The 23,852-nt window shown below is 44.9% G+C and overlaps 1 protein-coding gene across 3 annotated transcripts in view; it reads right to left on the bottom strand.

The window, feature by feature from the left end:
* LOC144147188 (cytochrome P450 3A31-like) overlaps positions 1–22,846 on the bottom strand; it is an 89,025-nt gene extending 66,179 nt beyond the window's left edge. Inside the window, exons 1-3 of one of the 3 annotated variants that reach the window (XM_077679259.1) lie at positions 22,547–22,846; positions 8,907–9,012; positions 5,178–5,230 (exon numbers count right to left, since the gene is read on the bottom strand). In XM_077679259.1, the coding sequence (XP_077535385.1) occupies positions 5,178–5,230; positions 8,907–9,012; positions 22,547–22,599 (212 nt within the window). In that variant the 5' untranslated portion in view covers positions 22,600–22,846. Of the gene's footprint in view, positions 1–5,177; positions 5,231–8,906; positions 9,013–11,897; positions 12,212–14,082; positions 14,140–22,546 lie in introns of those variants that run through there. The other 2 variants (XM_077679260.1, XM_077679261.1) reach the window with 2 other exon arrangements.
* Between the last annotated feature and the right edge of the window lie 1,006 nt (positions 22,847–23,852).

Genomic DNA, 23,852 nt, shown 5'->3' with positions numbered 1-23,852 from the left:
ACCAGGGACCCACACTAATCTGATCTCACGAAGCTAGTAAGGAACGAATGAACCGAATGATCGGAGAAGGGAAGAGTCTTTATCACTTGTTAGAGTGGTGCACACGGAGAGAGAATCCGAAAGGATAACCACCCCCGCAAATCTATGCTGTAGTTTAAGGGCTAAGATTATCGCCAATAATTCTGCCTGAAAAATCGGGGTACAGTTTGGCAGCCTGATTGAGAAGGACCAATCTAGAGACTGAGAATATATTCCTACCCCAGCCTTCTTATCACTTTGCGAGGCATCTGTGGCAATGACGACATGAGTATGAAGAGTAGCCAAATGATCTTCAAGTAAATTATTGAGTAATCGGGCCGGCAATAATTTCACATGCGAGGAAAAAATGTTGTACAAGCTTATGTCGACAGGCGACAAATTATCAGAATAGGGCTGGAGTAGAAAAAGATCTGCATGAAGAGGCTGCAGCCATGCCTGTACGCAATTCAATTGAGGACGCTGGAATCGGGGCCACGTAAATCCTCTAAAAAGGTCAGGCCTCAAGAGTAAACCGGGTTGAGCCTCATACAATAGACATTCAAACAATTTTGGAAATGTTACAACAGTTAGCAATTTAAATCGATACAGAAGTGAAGGCGACCGTGCCTCAAAGTACAATACAGAGTTAGCTACATACTTTGGCAACCCTAAACATAAACGCAAAGCCAATCTCTGAATCAGAAATAGGGGATGGAGTTTGTACGCCGCGCAGCCAGAAATTAACACGCAACCAAATTCCAATACAGGGCGAACATATCAACGATAAATCATTAGCAGGGCGTCTCTACGCATACCGAATTTATGATTGCAAAGCCTACGCAGCACCCCAGCAGCTTTTTCACCTTTGGCAGCAATGTGGGAAATATGAGGACGCCATTTCAGGTGGTCGTCATAAGTTACACCCAAATATTTAATTTCCGAGACCTGAGGGATAGATTTCAACCGGTTTGTTAAACATAATGATTTAGGGTTATTGCAGAGAAATACTATAACTGCACATTTACTGACTTTAGTGAGAGGTGTAACGTGCTGAGCCAATTATTCAGGACAACCAAATAGTCCTGCAGTGACTTATACAACGCTTGTATATCCCTTTCAGGCAAGAAAAAAGCAATATCATCGGCATACACATTAGTAGATATGCCGTTCTTCATTGGGATAGAACTTTGAAGTAAGTGAAAAATAACAGGATAAAGAACTGACCCCTGAGGAGCTCCACGAAATTGGTGATACTGGGATGTCGATCCTACTGGGTAGATTGCTGTATTTCACTTCATTTTCTTCTGTCCGCGGTTGTTTACGCACGATTCCATTTCAAAAGAATACTTGCTGCTTTGGCTGACCTAAAAATAGCCTGGTGTAGTTAGCTCGCAGCCTTTCAATAGTTTCAATGTGCGTATAAAATACCACAAAATACGAGTGTGGTTGATTATGAAGAAAAAGCACTTTATCATTGAGAGCAGTGACGACAAAACAAGTAAAGTGAAAGAAAGAGTGGGCAGAAAGTCTAAAACTCTACCATCTCTTCGAAACTGACGTTTAGAGAGTCTCGACAACTTTCCCACATCAACACTGCGTCAAACGTGCGTCAAAACATTAGCTAAAAGTGCGTACAATCTCCCCTAAAATTGCGGCCAATAAATCCTAACACCTTGAGAGATTCAATTCTCAAACTATGAAGGAACCCATGCGGCGATGTTTCTTGCCTTCGTGTGTGTATCGTGTTATCTAGAACCGTTCCTCTTTCGCGATTTTCAAGTATCTGTTTTGACACAATGGAAGGCCCATTTAACGGACACGTCATGTGTCCACAGTCATTATCACGGCTTTTTGTTCGACCAAACGGTCTTAGGGGAAATGCATTACTTTCCTAACTGGATGCCTACGGCCCCACTGTGAAATGTTTAGCTTTAACAATGCAAACGCTGCTTATAGCCTGCGTAGTTCTAGGGATATCCAAGGCTGGTCTCAAAGAACTGCACACATCGCAGCACGAACATGCGGCAGTATGTCTCACAAGAAAAATGAGCATCATCGAAGATGTGAAAACAGAGGCTCTGACTCAGAGTGCAAAGCAGCACCCTAATAAAGTTACGTCCACACACACAAAAAACAAACGGTCTCGTAAAGCATTTTAGAGCCCTTTGTCAACAATGCACATTGTAGAGTTTTAGCTGACGCTTCTGTCGGTCCGCTCCACTCTGACAGCAAGCGGGAGCTCCATTGCGCAAGCGTGGCGCCCTAAAAACGCTAGCGGCGATACCGGAGCTGGGACCCCCTCCACTAGCTGGGGTCTCTTAGCGGACGGTCGCGGCATCTAACACTACCGCGCGTAATTCCGACATGGCTTCCCCCCGGGAGGCGAGCCCGTTACCGCGAAACACGAGCGACGAAACCGTGAAAGAGCTTACGAGTAGGCAAAGGTGTCACACACCTCAACGAGGTTTACAACGGCGTCGAAAATGTTGACGAAGCTCTAGCGTGCTTCTATGCAGCGCCGAGAAAGACAGCTTTTTATTGGCTATACGAACGTTCAACGGTTCTTTTAGAATATTTAAGACCATTATGACGTGTCAGCGACTACATGATATTAAAAATTAAAATTGAGGCAGAAAACACAGTATTTTACTGTATGTGAGTGACCAAAATACCAATTGTTATCTTTACTTTGGGATGAAGTACTTGTTTACACACGCACAGGGCACGACCAGTGACGTGAATGATTCCCTGTCGAGGAAGGTACGGTTATCGCTGACCTAAAAGCCTTTCTGCTGCTGACCCTGCGGATGTGCTGAGCGGGCCGCCAATAACGAGGCGAACCGTGTAAAACGGTCAGTTAAACACTCTGTTGTTGGTAGTGTTGTTAGTTCAGGTGCCATTATCAGTATAGCGGGCGTCACTAGTCATTCCAGTTTGTTAAACAAATTACGAATTCTAATTCAGGCAAACCCGAGGCAACGACCGATGGTTTATAATTAGCCTTAGGAACACTTACCCAAAAATGCAGTTGTGTCCTTTTACTGCAGAACGCTACCGGTAATATGCTTCCGAAACCTTGCAAATTTAATGAGAGTCCCTTCTACAATCTTAAAAGTATATGTCACTATTTCGCCACTACAGGTTCTGGCAGAGTCACTCTCTTGAGCAAGTGCGGCCCGAAAAACGGGGTATTAATGCGAATGTTTATACGGGCCGCTAGCATAAGAGCGGCCAGCAAAATGTTAAAATATGCGGGCCACTTTTGACGTTGATGGAGCGTCTTATTGCGCAGGAAACGTCCCTATTTTGAGTTTTCTCTTCACCGATTTGTGCAGCTAAAAGAATTGGGATGCAGAATAACGAAAACGCGCTCTCGGCGTATCTCATTGTATCCATATGAGGATGGACGACGGTTATCAGTGTCCATCTCTTTCTATATAAAGTTGCGAAAAGTGTTTATCTTTTCTTGCCTACTATGATGAATTTAAGGGCGGTGAAAACATCGTCAAATTAACTGAACATCCCGAAATGGAAATCAATGAGCTGTGTTATGTCTTTTTTAGAATAATGTACACAAACTTTCGCCAAGAACGTGCGTGTGAGAAAACACTTTCAGCCCCTCACCGTTGAAAAGTATTGGCGAGGTGGACTATATCGGCACGCTGCACTCTCCACACGGCTTTTTATGAATAATTTCTAGGCTCGTGTATTTCTCAGCTTGGGTAGCAAGGTGGAAAACAATGGCTTCGATAGCATCAAGTGCTCCATTCAAAACACTGTACCCCTCGATTCCTCTCTGGTTTGATATGTTCGTACCAACAGCTGACATAAGCCCTACAATATGGTAAAATCAATATTTGAATTGCTGAGATTACTTTTAACCACACTGCTAACGAAGGTAATTGCTCCAGCTCTTGCGGCCGCCAGACGCGGTGTACGCTTTTTACTTGATAACACCGGATTGTAGCTAAACAAAAGGTGGAGTTGCGCTAAATAGTGAAATTATACAGTTTTAGATACGAAGCATCTCATGCTCGGGGCTGTGTCCCTTCTTCCTTTGTTGTCCACCGTTCGCACTCTACTGCGCATGCGCTTCTCTTTATCCCCGTCAGCGTTTGGGCTGACGTCAGCGCAGTCCACTATGAAAACAAATAGTTAGGCGGCGCCGGTTTCGATCCCACGACTCTCTGGCCGCAACGGGAGGTACGTGGCGCTCAGTCTTCCCACTGCGCTACAAACCGAGACCGGAGCATGTGCTACGAACGCGCCTATGTCCTTCACTCATTCAAACTACGTAAAGAAGCTACTGATACAATGAAGGCACGCGAAGCTGAACGTCAACGGAAACGATGAATTTAAAATTGTTAGAGGAGGATGTGGAATTTCCCGTGGGAAAGCTGTGGCGAGAAGTGCCACGCGCCTTGCAGCTCAACCAGAGAAGAGGACGAAGAGGGTGGGCAGCGGGGTAGGAGCGCGAGCACGCCATAAAGATGAGAACCAGGAGGTGTTCAATCAGGTAACGCGGGTGTTGGTCTCTCCGCATTATCTACATTTCTATACATTTCTCTGTCTCTACACGGGAGTTCACACTACGCTCCCATTCGTGCTCCGATAAATGAAACAACATAACGGCAACACAATGGAACCTACACGGAAAAACCATGATGCTTCGCATCTTGCTCATGGCTCCCCACGGTAAGATTGTGTAATTTTTCGGTAAGCGCCACAATGCATAAACAGTTAATACTTCACCAAGCTCGCTTTACGCACACAAATTGGGTGGTAGGGCAGGAATTCTGTTACATTGGAAAGGAGCGTAGTCTTGGGTGCCACTTGAAAACGAAAATGGCAGTTACCACTGCACCTCATCACCGAAGCTGGCTGCTCCTCAACGCGGCTCAGAAAGGCGAGTCACTGCAATTATTTTCGAAGTGACACGAGTCGTTTGCGTATTTTTCGGACTTGATCTGGTTTTGTTCTACTGCAGCGACTACAAACTACGTTCGAAAAACTCAGATATCACGCACTAGGGATGATCTCATTTAAAAAAGCGCGCGCTTTGGTAGACAGGTTTTTCCCTTCGTCGGAGTGATACACTACATGAGCTATCGTGTTCTTAACTCGCACCCCACAATAGCAAAAATGAAATAGTCACTCACCCAACAATATCTCCGTATTTGGATATCCACTTGTCAAACGTAGCAGCCATGCCCTGCAAACGTTCTATATATTAGTGTTTTGTATCATCTACTAAAATATTTGCGGAATTTTATCGTGGTCTACGTGATTTAGTTTTAGAAATGCCAAGACTTGCCAGGAATTGCAACAAGCAATGAGAACGAGAAATGTCGTGCTTATTTATCTGTTTTTCTTTTTTCGGGGCTTTTATTTTCTGAAGCAAGGAAAACAAGGAAAAGTATGAAATTTTCATGCACGCATGTATCGTTATATTTTGCTACATGAATTGCAAAACTACCCCTCCCCGCTGGTTATTTACGCATCATAACCATCAACTATCATCAGGAGTGCTGATTGCCTGAGCTCCATGACCTACTACAATTCAATTTCACAAAAGGATAGTATGCGCTCTTCCTCCAATATGTCGTAGATTTAAGAAAACACGGCGTAGACACTAAATTGCGAGTTGACTCATTCCTTGCCCACTATGTGGTCTCACACAGCTCCACGTAGGAGTAATCACCCGTTATTTCAAATTACGCGCTCAATACAAGCGCGGAGCGCATTTAGGAGCCTTGGCGTCCGTTTCAACGTCTGACATGCTTCGATGAGCTCAAGTTTTTTTTAGAAAAAAATATGCCGTTTCTGCCGCAAAGCACAGGCTGTTCTTCCTTGACGTTCAAACATTCATGATTCCAAACGGCTCCGGTTACAAACTTTTTTTTTAGTGGTGGGTCGTGCGCAAACCTAAGACGACGCCTACTTCACATGCGCTGTTTGATGGGGATGATGGAAGAGGCTGAAAATCGTTCGGGTCGCATGCTTTGCTTGCCCAACAATACAAATCAAATGCAGTCCTGCACCCCCTTTCTTGGCCTCTTTCCCCCTCATTATCTCTCTCTCTCTCTCTCTCTCTCTCTCTCTCTATCTCTCTCTCTCCCAATGGACATGTGATCCCAGGGAGTTACACTTCATCAAGACGTGTATGCACGCCCATGTTATTTCCTTTTCGATCTTAGCATTGCAAAGCACACAGCCTAAAAAGCCTTCATTTTAGCCTTTATTATTCACAATACCGCCAAAAAAAGTTTAAGGGTACAGACCGGGTGGAATATGGCGTGATACCTGATGCCCAATTGTAAAAGAAAACCGAGTGAATGAAGAAAGAATAAACATTGGGTATATTATACGGCCACAATCAGAATAAATATATTTGAAACCACCATTAGTTATAAGGTGCAACAGGTGATGTGTTTTAAACGACACACACGTTGAGGGCAGTTGACACGCCTACTCTCTACCTGCAGGATGGCGATGCTATACAAATGCTGATACACAAATGACGAACCGAGGAAAGGAAAAAATAAGAAACAGTAGGTTACGTGTAATCAATATGAAATACTAACCTCCTGTATGGTTCATTCAATATTGGATTCAATTTAGGGTTCAATTTAGGGTTGAAAAGATTCATTCAAAAAGAAAACCAGGCAGCTCGATATCTTACAGGCTGATATTTATGTGCTTGTGGGGGAATGTATAATGGTAACGTTCAGATATTGAAATGAAAGTAGTAAACACAAAAACGCCTAACATTGCGCACAGTGCGTATAAAATCGAGGCTAACAGCCAGATAATAGAAGGATATGACTGGCTGTCTAAGGAACCTTTGCCCTGACTGCCAGTTCACGATTGCAGCAAAACGCTCTTGGTGGACGCTTTGTATCCAGAAATTTTCATATTTCCATGTGCTCCTGAGCTTGAAATAGTACCACCAAATTTGTTTTCAATCGCAGGGAAGTGCGACGTAGAGCCAGAATTTTGTTATTTTCAGTTAGGTGGCGTGGAGCTGCTCGATATAGTATAACGTATCGTTGTCAAAGTCGCGACATATAGTATAACGTATCGTTAGCACAAATATAACACAAGTTCTAACTCAAATACGTCTGTTATATATGTCTTTGTTTGAACGTTTTTTATCCTTGGAGTGAATAAAGTTGGTAAGCAGACAATAACGGCCTGCTGAGATTCTATACAACCGTAATGATGCGGATTACAGAGTGAACAGTTAGCTCCAAGCTCTAAGTTAGCTCCAGTTAGCTCTAAGTTAGCTCCAACGTTTGGCAGGGTGTGTGAAACAATGGCAACACGCCCGGTATCCCGAGTGGTCATGTCGAAGACTTCTCGGCTGCAAACACCTCCAGAGATGCCATAGAGAACTAAAAACTTCAACTTTTTTTTTGCCTGAGTGTATAAAACGTGTCCCTGTCAAACCAGTCATTCTCGCGGACTGAGACGAAAATTCTAAAACCAACTTTAATTATTGGCCAGCATTACAATTGCAAAGGTTCCCCGAGTTTCTAAAAAAAACCCTGTTTCCCTAAATATTTATTGCCGATGAAATGACGTGTGATTTCGGTTTGACGGGTATTTTAACGTATTGAATTGTTTACGACAGCTTTTATTCCAGGAGTTTTTTCTGTTCATGATACGGCATCACGTTTTTCCGGGTTCCTTGGGTGACATGTATTGCTTTACCCTGCAGCTCATTGTTTGGGCTGTACATTTTATGGTTTCCCATCTGGAAATGAGAAATTGTGGACATTAGTCACTTCTGTCTGCCACGAGTGCTCAATTTCCGCTGTTGTGAACGGCTCACGTGGGAGATTTCCGGCTGAGCAAGGGATTAGTACAATAGGACGATGCACGAGTTTCCGGTTCTTTTTAACAGCGCAGCTGTTTACGCCGAGATTTGTCTGCCGTTCGCACCCTGAAAACGCGGAGTGTAAGGGAAAGTCCCGAGGGTGAAAGGGGCTCACCAGCACGTTTTTTGAGTGCGCACAAAAAAAAAAAGAGTGAAAGCCGTTCCAGTCAATGTAAAAGCTGTCGGAAGCACAGAGCAGTGGTGAACCACCGGGGCTGCACCACCATTTTGGTACCAAACCTCACGCTCTTTCCCTTTCTGTCTCACGCCTCCCATAATAAGCTGAACAGAGCTTTGTTCAATTCAATTCAGTTTTCCCGCCTTCACAGTGCTCGCGCGCCTCCTCCTGGGACTGCTCGCACCATTTTCTTTATCTTATGTTTCTCATCTCTAGAACCGCATGACAGGCAGTTCTGTTGTATTTGTTCTTGGTTTCATCTCGCACGTACTGTAGCCTTCCTGCGTCATTCAGAACGCGTTTCTTCAACGCGTAGGTTTTTTTCTTCGGCAGCCTCTTTTTTTGCTTACTATCCTAAAAACCAACCAAATGGGCATGCCTAACTAAATTCACGCGTGGACTGCCGGTTAATGTCATTTATGTTGCATCGAATGTACCTGCAGTTTTGTTTGCACTAAATAATGAGGACATGTATGACAAGTGCCAGCGATTACATGAGTTTCGCGTGGTTCTGCGGAGACAAACGTCTTGTTCAAAAATACCCTTCACTTTTGGCCGGAAGGCTGAACGTAGGGACAACCGGGTATCTTCTCATAGCCTTCGTGTGGGTGCTTTACGGCTCGGCACTCTGTTTGGGTCTGTGACGCCGCGAATGCGGTGGGTAGGTAGCGTGACGTCAGACGAGCTACGACGACAAACCGGGCCAATAAAGTGCCCTGCTCCTAATACGTTTCCCGTGGTCAGAATGGAACCTGGGTCCCTCGTGTGCAATTTACTTTTCAGTATCGGGACGGAGGATAATTAAGCCCTAAAACAAAGCCTCATAAATACCTGTTCTTGAAGTTCTCGAAGGTTTCCGAAAATGAAACATGGAGGAGGTCCTGGAATTCCCAACCGCTTGAACAGTGTAAAGGTGCGTACACGCTGAATGAAGAACCTGAAAAAAAATCACAATGTGGTGTTAATTTGCAACCAACGTGCTATCAACGTAAAAAATATAGACACTGCTAGACGGGCCTGCAAGACATTGTTATGCAAATTTCTACTGTGTAAAATTACGAATCGGCTTCCTTGAGATCGTACTTGGTATCGCCATGTTTCATGCGCAGAAATCTCCACAATCCCCACGTGGGTCCCCACCTAACCTTATTTATGTTCCCACCTGCCATGCGATGACCGCGAAGTTGTTTGATTGATTGTAGGCTTTAACGCGCCGACGCAACGCAGGCGATGAGGCGCGCCGTAGTGGAGGGCTCCGGATTAATTTTGACCACCTGGGGATCTTTAACGTGCGCCGAAATCTCGTACACACGGGCGTTTTTGCTTTTGATGACCGTGAAGCCACATTTCTTGTTTAAAATACGGTGCGTGATGATCCTGTGTTGCTTCCAGCAGATTGTTACGTTCCTTATTGTGGTGGCAACAATATCACTACTCACTTATATACAGACCAGGATCAATCATACCGGCCATTTTCCTGGATTTCTAGGATAGGTATATTTAAAGATCCCGGAATTTTCGTAGGGGAATATGAGGCTGCACGGGCAGCACATCAAGCAATTGTGGATTTCACGCACAAAACATTAGCAAAATCATTATGAAACTTGAAGATATTGTGAAATCCCAATCAGAGATTGTTGAGAAATCGGCCTAAATCTCACCACAAATGTCTCAATACTGAAATGAGATTAAACCAATCAATATCGAGAAACACAAAAATATCCCAGAAAAAGTTCCGAGAAAGTCTTCCGACATGAGAAGGCACAACCAGAATTACGTACGCAAAATTAGAGGATCATCTAGCTGAGTTTTGAAATGCGACAAACCTGTCGCCACTGGTTAAGTATACAATAAGAGATAAGAGAAATTTAAAATAAATTGACAAAAATACTTTTTCTTTTACAGGAGGTAGCTGTCCCAGGCAATATATCTGCTTTTCGTCGACCGGCATTTTAATCTTCTTTTCGTCTCCTCGACACCCTTTGTTACTAACTGTCTCTGTGCTACCCTTAAATACTAGGTCTTTCCCCAATGAACATCGCCAGGGCTGACGCTGTTGCGGGAAAGGAAACTAGCGCCATCCTTGCGGATAGGCGCATTCGGCTGGGCGGACCCCCTTTTCATCGAGCGGCCGTGTCCCCGCCTTCAAAGCACTTGCGAAGCCCCTGTCCGGGGCGGGTGTTTCCAAACGAATCGCTGCACAGAGCCCCACTTTACATGTGTAATGTCACTGCGAGCGCTATTCCATTGACCTCCTGCTCAAAAAAATCATACACTCCTACAAAGCAAGACTCCGCCACCTACCGCCGCCTTCAAAGCAACACATACCCGCACCGCCAACATCGACTGGAAGTTGGCACGGCACCCAATTCCCTGCCATACACCGCATCTCCTACTCCGTCACCTGCAAGTACTGTCCCCAACCCAGCAAACTTTATCATATCATTTGGGCCGGCTCCCACACACTATCCCTCCCCCTATCCCCTCCCCCAACAAAGAGCAGTGGGAAGGCATGCTAGCCAGCCCGGACCCCGGCGATCAGCTTCGGCTGGTTGAAAGGGCCCGCCTGGCACCGACCGCCCAGGGACTTCTGCATTGAGAAAACCCCCATTACCATGAATCCAGAACTAATATAAAAAATTGTGGTTGATCCCTCTTTCATAGGAATTGGTAAAACACGAAAGTGAAATTTGCCTTCACAGGAGCAGTAAATGTTAAAGGAACCACCTTCATGTGCAAAGGGTTCGCGGCTTGACCCCACCAGACGAAGTCACGCGCACGGAGCAAGATAAACAGGAGCGCCGACTTCGCTCTCTCCTGCGGGCTCTTAATGTCCATCACTCGCCGAGCACAATGTAGATGGCGCAGCGAATGGTCAAGGGGCCGGCGTTCCCCGTGCGCCGGCGGGCGCGTTGACGGAACGCATTCCGTCGGCTTTTGTCGTCTGCTTCGGTGACGGTAGTTTTGGGCACGGAGTGCTTTGGGCCTGCGTTGGCGCCGCTTCGCGTTCATTGAGCTCCTCCTTCGCACGGCTTGATTAACTTGTTCGACAGCACCTTCTAGGTAACCCGAACCCGAAGGAATTGAGTTGTCGTACGGCACGGCAAAGGTACGTTAAGGATTGGTTTGCATGGCGGGAAAACAAAATGTAGAGGGCACATATAGACATATGGCTGCTATACAAACACTACCTTTTCCGCAGTGCTTTCCGAAAATGTGACTCCGTTTTGTAAATTTGTGAACACCAATTCGGTGTGTTTTAACAGCTTTTAGAAAAGGCGAAAGGAGCAACTGGTTCTGATCACTAGCGATTATAAAAGTTGCCTTAGCTTTATCGCCGTTCTCCAACTTACGTCCAAAACAGAGTGTGCCTAGAACACGGACCGGCACTCACACACTCATCAGAAAATAACAAAAACGCGATAACTTCACCCGCGACTGCCCGCGACGTAGCAATCTGCTCAAGATCGAGGTCCTGCCAGTGCGGTCTTTTCACAAGCCTTCATTTCACGATATTTGAATTCGTTCGGACCCTATATCTCTATGGTGATGACTCGCTAAAAGAAAAGGTTTGACGAGCCGGTTGTTTTGCTGGTCAGCCGCTTAAAGGAAAAAAAAAACGCTGGGAACCCTCGTAGGCCGAAAATTGCAGCCGTACAAATCGCAGCATTTTATTTGGAGTCCACTACGTTATCGACGAGATAACACAACCGTAGAGCGACAGTGAACATCGGGCGGTAAGTTGCGGTGTGAGTTACAATGAAGGTTGCCTTTGATATTCTTGGGTGCCTAATTAAGATGACAGTGTTTTTGTATACTTACTACAACAGGGCAGCCGCCCAATTCAGTCATTGGCACAGAAATGTGTGTCTCATTGCCGTTTGCCGATGGAGACTCCGGGCGACGCTTGTAAGCGTTGTTCATGCGCAGAAGCGGCATAAATAATTAAGCAGGCGGCCGGAGAGCGGGCCAACAACAGAGGGTAATTTTTGCGCTTCATCGGTTTGTCGTAAGCAGAATCACGGTAGACTGCATGTTGTGGCGTTTCATATTACTCTTGCTCATTCTTTGGTGCTTCTGAAGTCGTCGTCGTTCAGTTGCGTCTTAGATCTGCTGGGTTAGTACAATATATTTAGCGGGTCTTCATAACGTCGGAATAAACGGCCCCTGATAGGGAATAAGCGATCGCCACGTATGCGGTGGCGTGCGATAATCTGCGCCGTCTATTTTCTGCACACGGGTGTTGGAATACTGCGCGTGCAGGCGTTCCGCCTGCATAGTAGGACAGGCATACGACAGACGTCGTTGCGAAAGAAAAAACTCCCAAGCATTTCCCCGAGGGTGAACATGGTTAAGTGCGAATGCACGGGGTGATGCTATGAGGGGGGTAAAGTAAAAATCCGTTGGCATTCGCCAGTGAGTTAACGTAAACTCCCCCGTGTGATCCGTGTGTGAGCGCCCGCGAGCCGACCCACGGAGGTCTGGCGGTTTATCGCTGCATATATAGGGGGGTACGCCGCGCCGAGCGCGCCGAGCCAGGTGGCTGAGAGAGGAGGCGGGCGCGCGAGAGAGAGGGGTGCGCGCGCAGCTGCAGCCAGCGAGGAGAGCGGAGGAGCGAGCGAAGGGGGAGGGACGCGCGCAGCGGCACACGGCAGCTGCCGGCAGAGGAGGTGGGGTGCGTGACGTCACGGCGCGGGGGAGGGAGAGGGATGCGCGCGGCGCACACCGCCGCACCGCGAGGAGCGGTGAGGCGTGGCGTCACATGGGTGAGTGACGTCATGCGCCGTTGCTAGGGACGCTCCTCTCCGCTCCGCGCCGTTGCTAGGGGAGAGGAGGACTGCAGACGCCGCCGCCGCCGCAGCCGGCGGTGGAAGGTTTAGGGTCGCTTATAAAGTGCATTCGCACTTAAAAAACGCCTCTGGGGAGAGCGAAGAAGCGAAGAGCCATGTACAGAGGCACACAACGAGAGGGCAAACGAAGGAGGAAGAGAGCAAAGGGAAAGCTTGGCGGCCGGCGGCGCGTGGATATTATCGGCCCGAGCAAAAGATTTTTTCTGGGCCACAGTCGGCGCTCCTCTTTATATCTTGCTCCGTGGTCACGCCGACACGCAAGAAACAGAAAATAGCTGGTTTATTCCGGGACAACCAAACCAAAAATGACATGCACAGAAACAGCAGCTTGACAAACATAACGGTCATGCGAACAACGGGACAGCGGAGGGTGCCTCAATTCACGCGCGTCCCGGGTACACGAAGGCGCTGGCGTCGAGGAGCCTACTGTCGGCGCTCATTAGCGTCATGGTGCGCTACTTCCCTTCGCCTCTCCTATGCTGCAGCACCACCTGGATGACTCATAGTGAAGGACATAAGGCGCGTTCGTCGAGCTTGTCCACGTCGCTATTCATAGTGCAGTGGGCAGAGCGCCACGTACCTCCTGTTGTGGCGAGAGAGTCGGGGGATTGAATCCGGGCTCTGCCACGTCAAGAGCCATTTTTCTGGCCACGTCACTTCCGTGACAGATATGACGTCAGTGAGATTTTGTGTACCCGGTCTTGAAACACTTTCGTGTTAACAAAATGAAATTGCGAGATATGCATCATCCCCACGCTACTGTGGGATAGATAACTATCGTTTCAATATCAGCGCCACCCTAACCGTGACTCAAAAGTGCCCGGTTCCACAGTCAAAAGTCTCCTCAAGGGTCAGACAAATATTTGTTTTAGGCCGTTTTACATAAACCAATGAATTAAATTGCAGCAAAAATAACGCAGAATTTTTTTGTTGAATAAAACTAATAGAGTAGTCTCCCAATAAAATTTAAAACGTTAAAAAGAACACAAGACAAATTGTAATTTCAACATGGTGGCCTACGTTAGTTTCAGCTGCGAACCGTATGTCACGTATTCTGCACAGCACTTATTTGACCGGCGTCACTCGTAGCTAAAATCAGTCGTATCTCAAATGTTTTTGATCAAACCAGCATTTATGGAATTGCCAAGAAATCGTACTCTTGTTACTTTTCGAAGGTCTCAGAGTTCCAGGCCAGACGCCGCAAATACACCCTAGTGACTCCTTACTTGTAAAGGCACTTAAAAGGAACGACGGCAGAGATCAACAGGCCAGAATATGGTTTTCTTTGCAAAGTGTAAGTCTTTACTCTTAAACCTTACATGGGAAGGGAAGGCACATCACGCGGTATCGACATACATGAGCAAGCCACAAAACAGGCGGTTAGAGCTTTGAGAGGTGTAATGTAACCAGCTGTAAGAAGACGGTCGCTACTTTCCGTAAACGTGTATCGAGTGATTCTGAAAATATATTCAAGAAATATAAACATTTCCTGCCCTCACTCTGAACCTACTCATTGGTTTTTGGAGCAAATCAATAATATAGCTAAAAAACTGCTATGTTTACCAGCGGTTAGCAACTACTTTTATACGCCACACTGGGGTATTCGGTAACCCATACATATTTATGAATAGATTCGCTGTAAAGATATTGAGCCATACATTGCCATCCATCAGTAAGCTGCAATACGAGGAAAGTTTATCTTAGAGATTTCAAAATCCACCACAATCCACCACACGACGACGGCAGGCTTCCCCCAGGAACATCTAACCCCACATGCTTTCGATAACCAAACTCATTCTTGGGGGCATTTTTAAAAGGAATCACGCCCTTGAGGCACTTTTTTCTCTACTGCTAGCCCGTCTCTCGCCAGCTACTGTGTGACCCGTAAGCTCCACCGGCCATCGCTGCCATTCTTACCTACTCTGCCATGCCCACTTATTTTATTCCTTTTCGGCAATGATGCGCTCCTTCAGGTTTTCTGCATATTTTTGCGCGTGTTTCCTATCACTGATTGTCACTTGTATCATTTTTGGCGCGTGCCATATTAGGCTCACTTACATTTTCTCAAAATACATTTATCTGGAACAAGGGTTATTTTTCAAAGGAATGATGGGCAGTATGCTATTGTTCCCTATGCTTACATACACAGCACTGGTATGCTTTTCCCTACTTGAATGTTCTTGGCGAGCTCATTCCTAATCATGCTAATTCTACGCGTGATGTTTCTCGCTGCTTTGTGTAAGCATTTAAAGACAATAAGGAAGGTAGGACATTTCACCACTTGAAGGACAATATAACCTGGGGAATAGGTGAGTGGAATGTTTCTTCATGGCGGTTTAGCATAAGTTTTGGTTTCGACTCATTCAGTATTGAAGTTATCAAAGAATTTTTTGAGGACACTCTCTCTAGCATTTTTTGCAGGCGTTTACTTCAATCATTGAAAAAAAAACGCTCCGTGCCTTTTTCAAAAGGCTCCAACATTTTCCGTGTACTGCTACACATTACTTTACCTCTTAATCAAGCTTCATGAAGACCCAATTCAGGCCAGCTACAAAAACTTTGAAACGATGATGTCTCCTTTCCTGACACGATTGTGGATTGGGAACTTTACACTTTCTCTATGAAATATAAAACGGCTGACGCATTTTTACGTATTCCGGCACCTCTGTGTAAGTCTGTTTAACTGTGTACTTACTCGAAGCTTTTTACACTTCGTGTGATTCTACTGAATAAATTATTTTCTTTTAGTGTATAATTTCCAAGTCACAAAAATTTATTTTACACCTTCGGCTTCTATACTACCTCGTTGATTGCGTGTGTGCGCCACACTGTTACATAACCTTTTTAGAGTCTCCCGGTTGCCGCGGTTTTGTGTAACTGCATTGGCAGCTAACGAACAGTGTAGATTTCGAACAAACGACTGCTCTATCCGTATTGTTGCGGGGTTTCACTTTTTTTCTTAATAATAGCGTCCGAACTTCTATTGATCACCCTTGAACAGAAGGCTTTAGGCGAAACGTCTGTGTTACACCGGAACGTCTTCAAACAAATCGCGCTGGCGCAACAAAGTTAGCTTCCGCTATCCCGCAACCGTAGCTTTTAATCCTCCTGATCCAGACAAAAACCTGACAATTTTTTATTTGGGTCCGCCATTGTGTTTGGTTCGCCCGTACGGCACGCAGAATTTGTCGCTGTATACTAAAGGAGCGGTAGCCGCAGTTCTTCTACAGAATGCAATAGCACTTATGCGTGAAATTCGCTGCTTTTTGCTTTTCTTGCAACCATGAAGGCACAGCCTTGAGCAGGGGTGGGCAACCTTATGAGGCTTGTACCTAATAAGGGCGACTTCAACCTCAAACGGATTCCAACATCTCCAGAAGAGGCGAGGTTGAGACTACGGCAAAGGCTAGGATGTGCTGAGCTATTTCGTGTTTTCGACCAAAAGCTCAGCTGACCAGTTTGATGTAGGGTGAGCTTGGGGTTGCCGCAGAGGTTCAAATGAATTAGAGAAGAGTTCACTTTCTTTTCTTCGTGAAAACCTTAGCATCACACATTCTGCCTGAACCTGCAATCACACATTCTGCCTGAACCTGCAATAATAACGCTGCATAAATACGATTTCTGGTCACCTTGCATTCGCATGTACAAACTTTGATTTTGTAGTAAGAGACGGACGACACCCCTGCACACTCTTTCATGAAAAGGAGGGCTGGGGCATGAAAAGAACTGAGTTAGAAAGACCAAAACACGCTATTCAAATCAAAGGAAAAAATTGCGTTGATGTGATGTACGTAAACCAAGAATAATTTTGTTCTTGCTTTGTTTCAAGGTAGCACTAGAATAGTTCCACGTCATGGGGACAGCACGCCTCAGAGCCATGTAAGATTAACGCATCAAGGTAGAGGCAAAAACACAATTATCATAACGTCGACCAATGCTGAAGCATTCTTATGATGCGTGTCTTTATCGCGAAATGATGATATTTTTTTTCGGCTATAGTAGCTATGTACGTTGCTTTTATGTGTTATAGTTTTCTGTCTTATTCATGCTAAAGCTATAAAACTTGGACAATATAAAGTTACACTCGACCAAAATTTTCTCTTCTACAGCTGCAGTGTTTGTAACAAACCTTTGACAAAAAACTTCTATTCATGCTATTGTAAGAAATTAATGTGCTGCTTTCCTAATTGTGTATTCTCTGCAAACGCCTCGCGTTCCAAGGTTAGTCCGTCTTGCCGATTATTTATGTTGTTATCACCGTGATTTGGTGGATCCTATTTTATTTTGAGTTCTCGTTGCTCATTTGTATTTCTTTGCTCCATTCTTCTAATTATTTATTTTTACATTTTTTTCCTTTTCTGAAAAACGTTTGTTCTGCCGAACTATCTCCACTTACGCGTTGGGAACGAATAAATCGGCCACTCCACCAAAAAGCAATTTTTTGCACGCAGTAAGCGCTGTAGGGTTGGTTCCGTCTCATTATTTTCTTTTTCATTCGCAGTTCACTATTTTTTATCGCGGCTTTCAAATTTTCGGTTTCTTTTGGGGATCGTGCCTAGAATGCTTCTTTATTTGGGTTCTTCGTTCTTGCTAGCTTTCTTTTCTTATGTTTAAGATTTATGTTTCTTGTATTGATGACTAAACATTTATATTTGCGCTGTTGGAACAAAGAAATGCGTTAACTCAGGCTAATCGGAATTTTTGGGCAAACGTGGTTCGTTATATGGCTGGTTCGTTTGTAGAATTGTTTATACGTGTTAATGTCGATTTTCAAGTCAGCGTTTTATGGGGGCGGAGTATAAATTACATACGTTTCACTTTGTCACCTTCTTCTCAATGTGTATTTTTGTAATTATTGTTTTGGATTGGTTTTTTTTATTCTTTAAACTAATTGTCCCCATTTCTTTGAAAAATTTCCCCGCATTTCCCCGAGGGGAAGAATGTGAAAGTGCGAATGCAGAAGTTGATTTTGCGCGGTTCGGTAATGTTCGCGAAAGAGAGATCACACACACACACACAACTACAAAGAAAGAAAGATGCATTTATTCACAGACACCTATTTGTGTTGTCGTTGTACTTGATTGCTAGAGCGGATCTCAGCTTTGAAATTTCGTGTCAGTACTCCTTTAAGCGGGTGCATTAGCCCTTCTCACGCCCGATTCCTGGCCAATCCCCCACGTGGGTATGTGCCATGCACAGACACCTATTTGTGTTGTCGTTGTACTTGATTGCTAGAGCGGATCTCAGCTTTGAAATTTCGTGTCAGTACTCCTTTAAGTGGGTGCATTAGCCCTTATCACGCCCGATTCCTGGCCAATCCCCCACGTGGGTATGTGCCATGTCAGCGGCCAGGCAGCGCGCGCCCATCTCCCCCCGTTGCCAAGGAAGAGGAGGAGCGCGCGCACCTACAGCTGTTGCTTTGTGGACAGACGGCGGTCAACGGAATTCAGGGTAGCTTATGAAGTGCATTCGCACTTAATATAAGATGAAAAATTGGCGAATATGCACAAGTGGTATGAGGCTGGAGAAACAGCAGATTTGGCGGCCCCTCTACTTTCGTGGGAGACCAGGCTGTTGCATCGTCATCTTTAGAAGCAGCCCACCAGGTCCACAGCACCATGGCGTTTCTCAACTCTATGCACAGCACGGCAAGCCACTGTAACACGGCGGGGGCATCTCCCATTGGCCTCCAACCGCTCCTGTGCCGCGGCGCTCCAGTCTGTTCTTTGCCTGGGAATTTACTTTTTTCTTACATGGAGTAATTAGCCTTCCTTACTTTCTAGACCTGTTTGTCAGTGTCCAGCCTGTCACGCTGGCAGTCCACCGATTCTCATTTCACCTATTTAGTGGCCAGCCCAAGTTCATTTATTTTTATTTTAACTATGATATTTTATACTCCCGGTGTCTCTCTGATCCAGCATACTTGTTTCCGGTCTTTACGTGTTCTTCCAATCATCATTGGTTCAATGGCACATTGAGCCGGCCGACGTTTGCTGGCAAGTTGTTAAGTAAGGTGCCACGTTTGCGCTGCATATGGCAATACCTCAGATTTAGTTTCGTACTTCCAGCGGAAAGTTCTCCATTACTTGCAATCATGGATTCTTTCGTCACAGCTGTTCTAAAGTGGACGGCGTTAGCACGCGCTAAACCCGCGGCATGCGCTACGAACAGCTGCACTACGAACACAACGGAAATCCTCTGTACCCGGAATGCGACGATATCTCAATCGGATAGTCACCGCTTTTATAGCACGAGGGAACTAGGTTCGATTCCGACCACGGAAAGCGATTGCTTTTGTTTCCTACTGTCTGCACATGATACTGTTCCCCACCTGTGGTAACCCGTACCCCTTGGGACTTTGCACTTTCCCAGTGGTTAGTTTGCAAGTAGGCTTGGCGGCGTTGACGTACCGGTTTCGATTACTGAAACCTCCCTAACCACAATTTTTCTCGGCGCTTAGGGATTTTCGGTCTACGACAGCGATTTGTGCTGGTCTAGGCCGCTCTGCTGGTAATGTTCATTACCACGCAAACTTGGCATTTTGTGGAAATGTAGTACACGACGCGGTTGGCAGTTTTCCTGCTTGCTTTATTAATGTAACTCTTTCTATGCGTCGCTGGTGGCTTACGATATCAGTATATAACCAACTGCTTAAAAGCCAAGTCTAAACAATAAGTTTCACAGAACGATAATGATAAGTCAAGGCGATGAAGTTCCTCCGTCTAAAGATGACGATGGCTGAAACGCCAAACTTTCTTTTGGGCGAAAATCACGTAGCGAAGTGCCAACAACAAAGCCGCTACGGCCAAAGACAAAGTGCCAGTGATGAAAGTGCGAACTGCCTGAGAGTCACAGTCCCAGCGTCAACGATCAAAGTTCAAACTGCCTACGAGTCAATGTCCAAACTCAAATTACAGCAAATGACTCCAACACGAGAAAGCTTACAAAGCTGAGCGTCCCCCTTGCCAATCTTTGTCGTTAAACCATCGTGGTCATCGAAAATTTGAAAGAGAGTCCAAGGCCCGCAGAACGAACCGAAAGAAAACGGTTAGTGACCAAAATGTGACGATGGCGCAACAGCATAGACGTCGGCTTCATAACGCGAGGGACATAGCTTTGATGCTGACCACGGGAAGCGTGTTTTCCTTTTCCATTATCATCATCGCCATCAGCGTTTGCCCTGCAATTGTGTAACGTGTGCTTTCCTGCAGTAAGTTTTTGTTACGACACCGCCATCAATAAGAGCACGAAAGTTTCGCTTTAGAACGGTTCCCATGGCCGGAATCAAACCTGCGTCGTTCGCGTTATGAAGCCGGCGTCTTTCCGACTCCGCCATTCCTACTCAGTCGAAGCAGCTTCACGTTTTAACCATCCTTCCTTTAGAAAGGGGTATTGATTTTTGTTTTGTATTGACGTCGTTCTCCACTAGCTGTTTTAAAACTTTGCCTTGGTTTTCAGGCGTCATTTTATAACATGACTTGTTTATTCTCGTTATAATATTTTCGTTTTCATTTAGGTTTTATGTTGTGAAAATTCTGTTCGACCGATTGTCTCTATTACCCCTATCAAAATGATTAAGATGTGAGCTCTAAAAATTCTGTATTTTTTCACAAATGCTTGGGGCACCAGGGTTGCGTCCGTGGGGTAATCGGCAAAGAAGTTTACGCACTATAATTACATGCAGTAGTTATTCGACCACGTCCGTGCATCTGCGTGAAGCCAGAAATTACGATGAGAGAGTGGGGCCTTCGCCACTGCCCTATGCTTGCTTAGATCATTTCGAAGTCATCTTTGGAATAAAACTTCTAATTTTAGCTTAGCCAATTACTTTAGTATTTTTGCTTCTTTGTTGACTCTATATTCAGTTACTGGGCAAATTAACAAGCGGTGTTTTCTCTGGTATACTTCTTATGTTTCCGCCGTGTGTTATTTGAAAAGTTGCGTACGGCCATGTTATTTTCAGTGCATACTATTTCTTCGTATTTTGTGTTACAGCCACTTATCCCTGTATTATGCTGGCTATAATAAACTAATATTTCAATCAATGAATAAACCGCGTAACCTTAAAGTAAGGTCGAGTTAGATGTGAGGTTACATGTATGGAGGGAATCAGCGTGACCTGCATGGTGGTTGCATGGGTCGGCAAAACGGAAACAACTTGCTGAAACTCCATCACTCTTTTACTTTGCGATGTATTTCCTCAAACTTAGACTCAAAAAGCTCATCGTTAGTCTAAACAACTCGCACTAAATCACAATGAAATAATTTCTAATTTTACTGCCCTATACTAAAATTTACATGTCCGTGCGAGTACTAGTACTCAAACCATACTCACTAGTACTGAACTCATCTGTACTCACTCGTACTTACACTCAATCTGCGCTCATGAGTACTCGCACCTAATGTGTAGTCACAAGTAACGTACTCGCTCTGAACTCACACATGCAAAACTCATCTGTACTCACTCTTACTCATATTCTATCTGTGCTCACCATTACTCGTACTCAATCTGTACTAAATTGGACTCACCAATTCTGTACTTATTGGTATTCATACTCAATCTGTACTCACGAGTGTTCGCACTTAATCTTCACTCAGATTTATTCGCATTTATATGTGTTTGTACAAAGTTGTTCTATCAAGGAACCACTTGCATTCACGCGTTGAACCACGTCAATAGACTCCTCCATATATTGTTCCCGTACCTCGCTAAACTGTGGGTTATTGAGAAAGGTAGGGACGATTGCGGTGCGTTTTGAAAGTAGATGTAAACGGGAACTAACAAAGTAACAATCAGTTAAGGAATCGTAAAATGTTGCTCCGCACCAACAAATTTTCAGACAGGCTCACATTGCAGCGTCGAGAATGTTTTGATAGAAAATCACATTTTCCGATAGAAAATCACAGCAAAACTGAATATCAATCAAATCAGCACATTGTGAATAGTCGCTTAGAGTGAACAACTTAAGAAGGTGAACCTCGTTGCATAGACTCATGCATGAACCTAAAACTAACGCATTTTCAGACTACCCATTGATAGCTATGTTGATGTCAATAACATTTTGGGCTGTCGTGAAGAATACTCCGTCTAAATGTGTAAGCTGGAAATTTCAAAGTAGCAGTGAAGAAGAATGGTTCCTTAACTGAAGCGAAAGTATAGGTAAAGAGTTAATATTTACCACCCAGAAGCAATGACGCCTACCAGACATTTATGACGAAGAACGCTTAGGGAAATAATGTCTTCTGAAATATGTTTCTTCGTGAAAAAGACAAAAAATTGTTAACCGTGTTGAGTGCCAAATATAGATGCTGTGAAACGATGTATACCTCTACTGGCGTTAGACACCAGGTCTCCTGTTCTACTTTACTCTCTTGGGCTCTCATCGAAGGGTGACATTTTGTAAATCACCTTCACTGCGTCATCATAAAAAAGACAATATGCAAACTGTAACTTTCCTTTACTACTTCGGTGAATTGGTTGAAGGTGCTTGGAAAGAAAACATACAAAGAATCGTTCTCAATTGCTAACCAAGGTCTGGTAGTCTGCAATGTACATGACTTTGCAGCACCCAGTGTATTTTGCAAAATATAGTATTGCGCAGCAAAGCGTTCAAAACTCACCAGAACAAAAATGTGGCAAGTACCACTCCGACTGCGATGAATACAGGACCCATAGGCTGCCTTTCTGTAAATTTCAGCTTGTTCAAGGTGGATTTAAAAATTGTCTCTCGTAATAGAAAATACGATTCTCTTTTAGCAGAAACTTAGCAAAAACTTGTTTTCGCGAGAAATATTTCTGTGAGAAATGACGGCTGATTCCACTAACAGCCCTTCATATAGGGCAGACTACGTAGGTGCGGCACAGATTTATCCCGACAAATGTTCCGAGCTCTACGCAGCGCTCCGCTGTAGCCAGATGGGTTTATATATTCGCACGAGGCATCCTGCCACTTGTTTATTGCTTTTACCACGTTCTCGCCCGTATTTTCGAACGAACAGAACGAGGGGCACGTGCGCCGTCCTAGGTGATGTTATTTCTTATCTGTCGGAATGCCGTATCCATTGGACGATATCCGCCCCATCCGGTGTGCACCATGCGCACCATTCGAGCTGTACAGGATTTCACGAACTAGCATGGCACACCCTTCCGTGTCAATGTTTTCCCGCTTTTGCTCTATTTTTCCGCATACAGCACACGACAGGTAGGTGGTTAAGCTTGAGAAATTGCGTTTAGGTTAATTTCAAATGACGTTTCTGCTGTTGAAGTCTCGCCCATGATCTAAAACACAAACTCGTACAGGACGTGGTAGTACGGGTAAAAAACAACCACTCATGCACACGCTTGATAGCTAACCAAGTGAGAACGTTCGAAAAGTAAACTGACAGATGAGACAGTCAAGAAAAGGGCTGCTGGTGGACGTACATTTTCTACGTTGTTTTGTCTATTTTGGCTGACTATCAGCTACCCCACAAGGAATCATTTATTTTTGAAGCATCATTATACTTGTGGTAAAACGTTGTCTTCTGAAGTTTCCACTAAACCAATTTTTGTTGTACATCAGAAAAAAAACTCTACTTATGGACGTAATTGCATGGACACGTGCGAGCGAGATTCCCTCTTTATATCTGAGCGGGAGAGGAACACTCATGAAAAATTTCTGCGTGTCATCCATTGCTACCTTTTGCCTTGCCTGGATGAAACAACGCATTTCTCTAGCTTCGAATGGAAGATAAAGAGCCTGTTATACCAGAACGGGCTATGAAAAACCGCACAAATGAAGACAAATGTATCTGCTCCTAGTTAGAGTCCGGGTGTATGACAACAACAAACCTTGACTAATCAAACGTGATAACAGTAGTTTTTTTAATTGGTAAAGGAGGAAAAAAACGTTTATTGCTCCCATTTAACGGGAAAAAAGGAGCGCGG

This window comes from Haemaphysalis longicornis, unplaced genomic scaffold (assembly GCF_048455015.1).
Source record: "Haemaphysalis longicornis isolate Haplotype H1 unplaced genomic scaffold, Haemaphysalis longicornis Haplotype H1 scaffold_7, whole genome shotgun sequence".
In the NCBI taxonomy this organism is placed as follows: Eukaryota; Metazoa; Arthropoda; class Arachnida; order Ixodida; family Ixodidae; genus Haemaphysalis; species Haemaphysalis longicornis.
Note: the sequence above shows the minus strand (reverse complement) of the source record. Positions and strands in the feature narration are given on the sequence as shown.